This window comes from Alligator mississippiensis, chromosome 2, assembly GCF_030867095.1.
Source record: "Alligator mississippiensis isolate rAllMis1 chromosome 2, rAllMis1, whole genome shotgun sequence".
In the NCBI taxonomy this organism is placed as follows: domain Eukaryota; kingdom Metazoa; phylum Chordata; order Crocodylia; family Alligatoridae; genus Alligator; species Alligator mississippiensis.
This window is the reverse complement of record NC_081825.1, coordinates 132,523,123-132,535,115: the sequence shown is the minus strand read 5'-3', so window position 1 is coordinate 132,535,115 and position 11,993 is coordinate 132,523,123. Positions and strand designations below refer to the sequence as shown.

At 42.0% G+C, this 11,993-nt stretch overlaps 1 protein-coding gene across 1 annotated transcript; it reads right to left on the bottom strand.

The window, feature by feature from the left end:
• Positions 1 to 1,522: 1,522 nt before the first annotated feature.
• Positions 1,523 to 10,277, bottom strand: SMIM19 (small integral membrane protein 19). Its single transcript, XM_006268479.4, has 3 exons — positions 10,061 to 10,277; positions 7,098 to 7,222; positions 1,523 to 3,407 (listed from the first exon to the last, which is right to left on the bottom strand). Exons 1-3 carry the CDS (start codon positions 10,213 to 10,215, stop codon positions 3,343 to 3,345), a joined length of 345 nt encoding a protein of 114 aa, XP_006268541.1. The 5' UTR covers positions 10,216 to 10,277; the 3' UTR covers positions 1,523 to 3,342.
• Between the last annotated feature and the right edge of the window lie 1,716 nt (positions 10,278 to 11,993).

Genomic DNA, 11,993 nt, shown 5'->3' with positions numbered 1-11,993 from the left:
GGCTCCCAAACTTCCTACCAGGACCCCTTTGTAAAGATCTATGGGCTGTCCCAACCCACACCCTGCCTGGCTCTGCCAGTTACCTCCCGCCCCACCCATCCTTGAGAGACTCTGATCTAGTCTAGCCCCCTGCTCAAAGTAGGAACATCCCCAACTAGGTCATTCCAGCCAAGACTTTGTCTAGCCAGGTCTTAAAAACTTTTAAGGATAGAGATGCCTGAAGGAGGGTGTTTGTGCCCAAAACCTTGCAAAGAACAATTTTTCCAACTATTTAGTTGGTCTAACAAAAGATATTGCACCTACCCAAAGAACCTTGTCTGTCCAAGGATGGAGGTTTTTTAAGACCCACTTGTAATAAGGTGTTAATTGGTTAATAACACCTTAAACTGTGGCATGTAGAGGGAGCCTTACACACATCCTGCACCCTCAGGGCTACAACAGGGCTCTAACCTCACTATGCCAAAATAAGAATGCCCATGGAGGGTCGCATTGGTAAAATGAAAAGTTGAAATTTACACAGTTGAAACCAAGATTCCAGGGTGATGAAGGTCAAATCTATGCTTTTTGTCTTGTAATTGTATACTTGGGTGACAAATCTGTTACACATTTCTGCAATGAGGCAGAACAAACTACAAGCAATTAAAAAGATTAGCTTAAAAAATTATTTTAAATTAAATGTTGGTCTTATATTTTAAATAATTTAGTTAGCAGTTAAGCTTCTTGCAGCTCACCTGCACTTTTATCAGAACAATTTAGTTTTTCAAATGTTACTGGGTATGTATTGAGAGATTCCTTCCCCCCACCCCAAAGTTTGCATTCAAAAATATATTCTAATATTATAAGGTAATACACTTACAAGAAACACCCCTAGACCTGAACATGTTAGTGGTTGTAACCCACTTAACAGCACATAAAAATGATGATAGATAGAGCCAGAGACAGAACAGTTTTCCTGGGGCTATTACCCTGCCTTTGCAAGTCTGTCTTGCAAAACAAACAACATGTGATAAGGTAATTGAAGACTTTCACTCCTCTTGCTTTGTAGAACTGCTTATGTAAGGTTAGCTCTGACAGCACTGCCAGGTACATAATTTGCCCTGATCTTCCTGATAGAACCCAGTCTCATTTACCGGCTGCAGCCTATCATAGTAAGAGTCCCATGTTTTATTTTTGGTGCAGCTAGGAATGAGATTGTGAAAATGGTATTCTCCTTAGTTGTCACGTATGTAAAAAACTAAAAATATGAGGACTTGGTCAAGAAGGGTCATGCAATACAGAGAATTACTGCCAGTTGAGAAGTGAAACAAGAACTACAACTTCATAGCTCCACGCTCCTTCCTGAGGGGCAACCACAGTGATGGAGACAAGTATACATACACCTTACACTGTTTCCACAAAAGTTTGAGGAGAAGCATGTAAATTACAGGACTTGTTTTTTTTAAACAAGTCCTTAGGAGAGGACAAGATGGGGGGGGGGGGGAGGAGGGAGAAGAAACAACAAATATAGCTCTTCAGCCTAATGCAGTTTTAATGTACTATTTATTTTATGATTCAATACCAAAGAAAAACATTTCAGATGCCCTGGCATAATTTAATACCAGGAAATGTAAGTGAGGGTGGAAAAAGAAGCCCTTCAAGAAACGTTCCCCAACATGAGATTATTATGGAAGGGTCTTCCAAAGAAAGTGATGCTAATCTCAGGTGGTGGCTCTTTCAAGTACAAATTTAGACCAGACTAAGTCATTTTCATCTGTGCAATTCTCAGATATCTAAACCTACTAGTTTTTCTACTTCTATTTCTGTACTACACTAAAAAAAAAAAAGTTTGGATGTATGTTGCTATCATACTTGGATCTCTCAGCATTACTGCTCAACAGCTTTCTTCTACCGCCTCTACATATTCTTATTCTTCACTTGTACTAGGATGCATTTTTCCTCACAAAATATTTTCTCCTTGTATTTCTTAGCCACTTTATATTATTTTCTACCTTTACGTACTTTAATTTTTACAACTGTACCATATGGCACTCATCTTTAAAGTGCTATATTTTCTGGCTTGATCCTATGGATCATTTGGACTAAAAGCTGACAGACTCTGCCATCTGAGAACTGTCCCTGGCAAAGGATGCATCCTCTTTGCCTGGCAGACTGGTTTAACAAGCTTCTCTATCATGTGCTATTATACTCCAGTAGACTACTTCCTGGAGTTTACCAGCTGATAAGAGTTTAGAACAAACCCTCAACTGATCTAATTTAGTCCAGAATAGCAGAGCTCACCTGAGAATCTGGAAGCTACAACCAACTTGGCTTGTGGTCTCCTACTGTGCTTAGCACAGCATCTGGGCCCAAGATGCACTGCTATACAGAGAAACTTAGCATATGAGACAAAACACAGGACAACAGTTTAAGGGACACAGAGAGGTCACTGACAACTCAGTTTGTTAAACTCAGTTAAATTTTAAAACATGAAAATCATATTCAATTCTAAATTGAGTTTTGTGAAGTAAGATGTTTGCCTTCTCTCCAAGAACAATGAAAGATAAGTGATAATTAGATATTCTAGGCATCTGCTCTCAACTCTATACATTGTTATTTATCGTTAGTTCATAATCTTTCTGCCAGCTGAACTTCCGTAACATTATGTGCAGCCACGCTAATGGATATTTTCAAGTAATATTTCTTGTCATTCAAATGCTTTACCAAGAATGAAGGGTTCATCTCTACTGCATTCCACTCATTCACTCGTTTTGCAATTAATCAGAAGTGCTAGCAAGTTTGGCACCCACTACGGGCACACCATATTTTGATTGCTGGTGGTTGTATTATCTAGATGTTCACAGATTTTCTAGTAAAACTCCTTAAATATGAAATTCATCACATTAAATTATCATCTTTTCTACAATATTCTAGTACAGCATCTTTTGGACACCCAACTATCGTGTTCAAGATCTTTTCTTAGATCTCACTAAGGCTTCAACATCAAAGATACAATACTGTATTTAATGCTTGCCACGAACAACTGCAGATCCAAATCTTTTCTCCAATTATGTTGTCTCCAGCTCTCAAGAGCTGTTCAGCCTCAGGTGTACTCTATGACCCCAGCAGCACAACTGCATTGATTGTAAGTGTTCTGCTACAACTGTGTTCCCTGTCAGAAGGAGTCAGTGATGCTCAGGTGAGGAAAAATAACCAATGATTTCCAAGCACAGAGGTGCTGCCTGCCTTCCCAGTGAATGACCATTAGAGAGGATGGATTCAATAAAACTTGCCTAGTTCTGATTTGAAAATGACTCTTTACTGACTCTACTGTCAATACCGCTTGAGTTCTTGTCATCTCAAACTTCATTCCACTGAGAGCTGTACACTGTCAGTCTGTTTCTGTGGTTGCTGCTGGTCATACTTTCTTGCTGGAAAAGAACAGAAATCAATGCCATTAAATGTTATTAACATACACCCTGTTGAAGCACAGTGATCACTAGGAAGGTGGGTTTAATAGGAAGAATGCACCTCTGGTAAGAGACCTACCTTGGTCTGCTATTACAATAAAAAATAGCCATTTCCAATTCATAACTTTTTGAAACCTCAACTACTCCTACTTGAAGAGAATCAAGTGTTTCACTATATCTCATCAAACTAAGTAGAAAAACTGTCAGTGCCATCAGTTTCTTTTTGAACTGAAGGTTTAAGTGAGGGATGCAAATATGAATCTAGCACTGGTGGAAAGAAAAGCAGATATGCCTGAATCTATTACAACTTACACTGCTGGAAATGAATTACAGGCAGTTCATTCTTTCCTTAAAAGATCTAGTCAAACAAAAAGTGCTAGGGACTAAGAGAAAATATTAGCAAAAAATTGTTATGAACTAGAAAATATATTTCTAAGTTTCAAGCACCTGTTAGCATGAGGATTGTGACAATGAAGCAAATTTCTCAGCCTTCATTTTTAGAGAGCTATGCCTGTAGCTTCAGAAATTGGTGGGAGAACTGAGTGCGTAATCCATCTCATGAGATCTGGAAACTAAGAAAGCAGTCGGGAAGACATTTAGAAGGAAGACTTATTCCCTCTAAATAGGTGGGGAAACATTTGAGGTTTATCCTGAGATCCATCAGGCAGAGAAGCGGCCAAGGAGGAGAAAGGATATTATCAGATTCAAGGAGGAGAAAGGATATTATCAGATTTCTAGCAATTACCCTTTTTCTTCAAAAGGAAAGACAGCGCTAGTAAAACCTGATGGTAAGAAACAAAACCAAGCTGGTTTATGCTGAAGTAACTTTGCTGGACACATTTAAAATCAAATGCTACCACCACCTGCAGCTGAATACCAGCTGAAAGCTGTAACTATTACCCCAAAAGGTTTTGTCCTGTGAGATCCACAAGAGCTTAATGCCATTATTCAAGTTTCTCCCAATTAGTATTCCTATAAATATTTTTCTTGCAGGCATTTTCTCTTTTGATGATGTTGCTTATACCTTCACCAGACTCAGTGCCCCAAATCGCATCTGCCTTACGTAGTAATCAAAAGGAAGGTGGTTATTTCATTCCTTCAGTTTTGTAAAATGAAGACTGACTATGTGGTGGAGTTAGCTGGATCAGTTACAGAACATTCTGGCAAGGCTCTTGGTGTCAGTTTATATCAGTTACAAGGAAATCATTCAAGGGTATGATTCCCACAACTCTAACTATACTCTAGTGTGCACATGGTATAGTTTTGCAGGTGGCATTTGCAAATATAAACTAACACATAATAGCCACGTGGTCAAAGTGTCCCTGGTAAGGTGAACCAAAAGCTATTCCTCTAAGAAAAAACTCCTCTAATAAAAATCCTTTACAGAAAGTGTAAAATGTCACACACCCTCTTGAGCTTTGTATTTTCAACTTAAAGCAACCTGGGAACTCCCAAAAACTAAGAGGTTTCTAGGGCTGTTAGCTCCCAGCCTAAGGGCTTCCTGGTGCCTCCAGCTACCAGGGAAGCATGGAATTTCAACCTACAATCACAGAAGGATTTATTATTTACACCTCATGAGAAGACAGCCTAAAGAGACATATTCCCTGCATCATGAACAGTACCATTATAAAATAATTTCACTATTAAAACCTATGAAGTTCAAAGATACCTCTGTGCAAGGAAAAAGAGGCAGCAAAAGGACTAACACAAAGCAAAAAAAAAATGTGAGTTGCACATTTTCTAGCACCAAGTTGCTGGTCAAGTACCTATACATAAGTCACCACCAGAAGCACAATAAATAACCTACTCCAACCATGCAATTATTCCCTCATTTCTTACTTAACAAAAGACCAGAGAAGAGTCTGTCTATATTTGAGTCTGTTCCAAAATGCAAGAGCAGGAAACAGGAAAGTTACTGATTGGTTCAGAGAGTTGTCATGTCCAGTCTAAAACAGCTCAATATACAAGCAGGATATTAGACTGGGTGACATCTATCTGTGGGTGGACTAGACTCAACAAGTATCTACATGAGGCAACAGCTGTGATCCAAGTATAACAAAATCTTCCTACACATCCTGATAAATAATTGGAAACCATTTTAACATCTGACACCTGCACCAATCAATAACAGGCTTAAGTAAGGATATGGACAAGAACAAACTGGGGGATAAACTGAACTTAATGCACGTCAGCTGGTTTGTGCATCCCTTCCTGTTCCATGGTATATGGAAGCTAGTTCTGTTTCATTTGGGGGAAGGGGAAGAATTGTTCATGGTGCAGCTTTCAGTCACTGCAGTAGACATGAAATAGTTACCACAGAGCAACTGACACATGAGAAGTTCCTTTGCCCTCAACCCTTTGTTCATTTGTCCATGTCCTAAGACTGGAGAATACAGTTTCCAGACTCAGCCACTAAAGATGAAATTCCAGACAATGCAGACAATGTATAGGACTTGGCCTTTTAACATGTGACCCTGGACAGTTCTCATGATATCTGAATAAATGCACACCAGAGTAACCTGACCCCATTGCTTTTAAAGAAGCCTCTTCAGTCATTTCTCATAAAATGAAAGATCAGAGTAGGGGAGTTGTTATAAGAGATCCAACTAACCCTGTTAATCACAGAAGAACAGATGGTGATAAGCCCTCTCCTTAATTTAGGGGATACCTGCCAGTAAACAGTCTACTACAAAGTCAGTTAAGCCAGTCTGTGATCACATTCTTTCCTGCCAAGTTATACTCTATGGGATGCTAACAAATCCTATGCCAGCAGGGCATCTTTACATGGGACATATGAACCTGTCCATCCACTGTGCACTGGAAAATACATGGTGGGCTCTCTTGGCACATGTTCATTTCATGGCACAATAGGATCTGGGAGAAAACAGCCCTATACCTCCTCCTAACCACCAGTGCAGAGGTAGAAGGCACAAGCCTGGCTTCTTATCAATTTTACTTCAATGGATACTTTGTAATACGAGAGGAATTTACTGTTGATACTTCATGGCAAAATCAGTGTTCTTCTATGTACTACCTGATCAGGGAAAGATTCTTATTCTTTATTACAATATCAATTCTTTTCCATATATGTTAATACTCCCTTTAACTGTAGTGGGGACAGAGACAGTTCTGGGGAATTTATGAAAAATTTTCTCTAGAGTTCTTTACATGATTATAGGTACTTCTGGTGAATGTTAGTGCTTGGATGTCTGACTAGATGATCTAGTTGGCCCCCTCTGGCCTGACAATCTATTTTTAGTTGCCAGGTTAGATTCACCACGTTACTACTAACATAATGTCCATACACAGAGATTCTAATTCCACACTTCCTTAAGCTTTTTCAAGCAACTCAACCCACTTGGACTGATTTGCACTGCAAGTCTCATGCTGCAGGATCACAGCTTTCTATAAGAGTTATACCTTGCTGAGGAAAGACTTGGACCCTTATACCTCCTGTGATTTCTATTTACTAATACTAGAGAACTGCCTTGACTAACATGGCACACCACTGACAGAAAATTCTGATTTAATTCTGCAATTTAAACAGTTAAAATATCCAAGCATTTCCTGTACTTGAAAAAGATACAGTTATACAGTTTCCATGATTGCTTAGGAATATGCACATCTCAAGAGGACACAGCATAAACTTACCTATAGAATACATCTCTAACTGCTGCCTTAAGCGGATTTTTTTCATGCTGTCGTAAAAGTTTGGCTCTGTTGGCATCTCTGCTGCAGGAGGCAGTGTAAATATTCGCATGATTTTCCTTTTATTCCTAACATATAAAGAAGAAAATAAATAACATGCATGACAAGTAGGTACAAGTAATCCAGATACCATCTCCCACCAACAAGTGTTTTTATAAATAAATGACCCTATTTTGATTACCTTGATCATACTACATTACACACAGAAAAGGACATTGATTTAAGGGTGTCTTAGGAAGGCTCACGTGCTATCAAAAACTAGTCAGTAGCCCTCCCAGAAGAAATATGGGCATTGTTGGTTAGTTCTATAATCTCCAGCTCCTTCTCCAAACTAGTGTTGGCAGAAAACTGTTTTGTTTTTTTTTTTGACCAGTTCAGGGCTTACAGCTAGACAAAGCCAGTCTAACCTGCTTTAAACTGGCTCCATGAAGCTTGTTGTTCAAGTGATCTATTGAAGGACAGAAGTTCAGAAATGCTTCCAAAACCAGCATACTACAAAAAGCCACCTCAACAACTGAAAGCGTTCTGTTTTGTCCCTAGTGCCAGGAGAAACAAGGTGGAATAACTAAGCGGCATACTTTAAATCTTTTCTGAAATACGGAGTTTTATGAGAAAAACGTAGAACACAAGAGTGCTGGGTTTTTGGTTGTAACCATGTTGGTCTAGGCATAGGCAGGCAAAGTTCTTTGAGTAGATGTGATTGATATCTTTTATTAGACCAACTGAGTAGTTGGAAAAAAATTCTTGGCAAGCTTTCGGGCACAGTTACCCTTCTTCAGGCATAGGGAGTCTCTGCTGTTCTGAGACTCCAAGAAATGTAAGTAGCTGAAAGTGTGGCAGGATGTCAGTGAAAACGTAAGAGGTAGAATTAAAAACACAAAAGGTGAGGCAGAGAGTAGAAGCAGAGAGAGGAGGGAAAGGGGGAAGAGAGCAGGGAAAAAGGCTGGAGGGAAACAGTATCTGGGACACCATCTCCCTTCAGCTTTGTATTCTATCACTGTGCTGTCTCCCTTCAGCCTTTTTTCTCCTGCTCTCTTCCCACTCCACCTCCCCCCACTCTGCCTCACCTTTTGTCTTTCTAATTCTGCTTTTTACATTTTCACTGACATGCTGCCACACTTTCAGCTTCTTGCATTTCTTGGAGTCTCAGAACAGCAGAGGCAAAGCATATGTACCTGTAGCTAAAATCAACAGCAATTGCTCTTGATCAACTCCAGGGTGAGGATACCAAAACTGCATATATAATACACAAGTGGCTACTTACAATGAAAATCTGAAACCACTTGCAAAGCTGTTCAAATTTAGATTTAATGACTGTGACTCACTTCCTACCTTATGTGCTTCATTCACAATCAATGGGAGGAAACAAGTACAGAACAGAAAGGCGCTAAAAATTGATCCTAACTTTTTGTCCCAAACAATTTAGTACTAGGCACATTAAAGTTCCTACCCTAAATGGTTCTTCTCAGAGATTAACAACAGTGAATGTAAAACCAGCAACATGGTGGACTCAACTTAAAAAAATATACTTTGACCTGAAGTTCGTTAAATTTTGGATGTGTTTGCAGGTACATATGGTATCTACTGAAATGGCTGAAAATGTTTTCTTGAATTTTAGTTTAATCCAGAATAAACTAAGAAACAGGTTAGGAGCACAGAAAGTGAGCCAAGCTGTAATGCAATATAAAATGCTTAATGCCATATTAGCTAAAACAGAGCCAGATTCTGAATCTAAATGTTGAAATGCAGAGTGAACATGAAGAGCAGGATGTTTTCTTCTGTTTATTTACTTCACATTAGTGAACTGTTTAATAGCATTGCAAACAAGATTTTTTTTCCTTTGAAGAATAAAAAAAAAATTAAAAAAAAAATCACACTTTTTGTAAAAAAAAAAAAAGGATGTTTAGTTTTCATTTGTCCTTAAATAACTCAGTATCATTTCTTAGTACTTTGATTTCAAGGCATGTAGAGTACAGTACTCAATAGCACCTGGCAAGTCAAGTCCATGAACGTTAGATGAAATAACCGCCACGCTTGGAACACGTTTTGGGTTTTTTTTCAAATGGCACCTGAAGTCTCCAGGAAGCGAGGATCCCTTCGGGCAGCGGTTCTCAACCTTTTTTCTACCAGGACCCATTTGTAAACATCAGTGGCCAGTCCTGACCCAGTGCCCCTCACTCCCAACCCGCTACCCCCTACCCCCAGTGTGTGGGGCAGGGGGACAGATGGGGGGAGGGAAAACAGCCCCTTGCAGGCTGGACTCTTCCAGCCTGCAAGGAAAAACCCATGGCTTCTCACTTTTTTCTCCTTTAAAGGAGAATCCATTTTTAAAGTTCGCTTGCAACCCTTTCATATATTCTTGCCACCCACTTCTGGGTCATGACCCACAGGTTCAGAAACGCTGCCTTCGGGTGAGATCTTTTATTGAAGCAGCTGTTAAGTGGGTCAGAGTCAGACAAGCTTTCCAACAGAAGGCAGTTTACTTCAGAGACCTGATGAAGGTCTTGAATCCAAAAGCTTGTCAAATTTTAGGGGCACTGAAAATGACCCATAGTATGGATCTGGTATCCAAGAGCGGCCTGCAGGGCTCGGTGTTGACCCACAGGCAGCACATGGGGTGCAGCCAGGGGCATCTTGCTCTCTTCAGCTCCCAGAGCTGCCTCTGTGCATAGCGCAGCCCCAGAACGGCCATGCACTGTTGTGCTGCTTGGGGCCCATAGCGCATATGGCACCCACCCCGCTGGGCCTGGAGCAGCAGGATGGGCGCCAGCGCCACCTGCACCCTGGGCACCCCAGCCTGAGAAAAACACCGTGCCCTCAAAGCCACGTGGCACCCCTACGTCATGGCTATGACGTCACCCCTACCAACTCTATACGTCGTCTGGCCCCGGGCGCGCGCCGCTGACCTGCGGGCGTAGACGAGCATCGCGAGGCTGGCCAGCACCACCAGCAGGTACACGTTGGTGGCCTCATTCCAGGCCTCGTGCACCGAGTAGTCGATGGCGCCGTTCTCGCTCAGGCCCCCTCCCCCCGCCCCAGCGACGCTCCCCGCCGCCGCCATGGGCCGAGGCTGGGGCGCGAACTCCACTCCTCTACCACCTCCCAAGCGCCGCCACAAGCTCCACCCGGAAGCGGAAATGAGTGCAGGCGGGACCATCCCATCCACTGCACTAACGTCACTTCCGACCATAGGAGCCTGAGCGGGGAGGGGAGGGCGTAGGGTTGCGGCGCGTGCTGGGTTCGTCCGGGGGGCGAGCGGCCGCTGGCCAAAGAGGGCGTCAGAGCGTTGCCTAGTGACAGAGGGAGTGAAGGGGGCGGGGCTTCGCCTTGAGGGGCCCAGGCCCTTGGGGTCCCGCCAGGGTTTGGTCCCGTCTTACCGTAATTATCGTACTTCTACGACCACTTCGACCCTTGTGCAGCTACCGTCAGTCATAGTGAACGTGTTGAAAATGAACAGATACCTTTTATTAGACCAACTGAGAAATAGCAAAAAATATCTTTTTCTAAAAAAAACCAACCCCCCCAATATATTTACATATGTATATATAATTTGCAGTTTCTCGGTCTAATTAAAGGTATCATTTTGGAACCAAGAGTTCTGGACTTTTGCATTTCTTTTTGTCTCAGACCAACACAGCTACCACATCCTTGAAAACAAACTGTCAGGTTTGAGGCAGCTCATTGATGCAGCAGATGCAAAACCCCAGTCACTCTCAGGGAGCCTTAACTGATTGTTGGGTTTGCTGACAGCACTTCCTTAGGACAGCTTGCCACAAAATAAAGAAATGCTTCCACTTTGATGAGTCATGACCCACTTCTCACTCACTGGCAGTTACCGTGAGCAATATAAAGTAAATAAGATGACTTATTTGTATACTTATTTCCATATTTTTTTACACTGTACAATTTTTTTTCCAGCAAATTTGATCATTTGGAGTTTCCAATACAATTTCATATTTAAGACCTGGCTTAAACACTGCTTTGCCTTTTGTCTGAAGCCCTCAGGACTGAGCAACTGTTGGGGGAGAGGGGACCCTCCATTTTCCCTCACTAAAAACCAAGATCATTGCACGGTCACCAAGCTCAAGGAGCTGGGGATTTAGGCACAGACCAGGGGAGTGGGCAGCACTGGCATCAGTGACCCAGACAAGGAGGGGGTGTGCTCCATAGTTTGGCTGGGATGATCTAGTTGGGGATGGTCCTGCTTTGGGCAGCAGGTTGGACTAGATGACCTCCTGAGGTCCCTTCCAACCTTTTCCCATTTTCTGCGATTCTATTGTAGTATCAGGATAAAAACTGACAAACTGGCCATTGATGTTTACAGTCCCTGGGGGAAGTAGGGGAGGATGGGGAGCCCTTCCACCAGATGTAGCCTTTGCACCATAGTAGTGAATATATCAGTTGCCCAGCACCTGGGCCAGAGGTTAAAGAGCAGCAGGGAGGCATGGTTAGATTTTACTGACACTGACACGTGGTCACACCCTGCACACTGTAACTCTCCCAGGGCAATTAGCCACCTCGCAAACATTTCATTGGAGCACTATGGGTTGCGAAGTGTCACAACCCTTATCGTCAACAAGGTTGACAGAATACTGGGCTGCATTAGTAGGAAAGTTGCCAGCAGATTGAGGGAAGTAATTATTCCCCTCTATTCAGCACTGGTGAAGCCACATCTGGAGTAGTGTCCAGTTTTGGGCCTCCTGCTACAGCAGGGATGTGAACAAATTGGAGAGAGTCCAGTAGAGGGCAATAAAATAGTTCAGAGGCCAGGACACATGACTTGTGAGGGGAGGCTGAGGGAACTGGGCTTATTTAGTCTGGAGAAGAGAAGACTGAGAC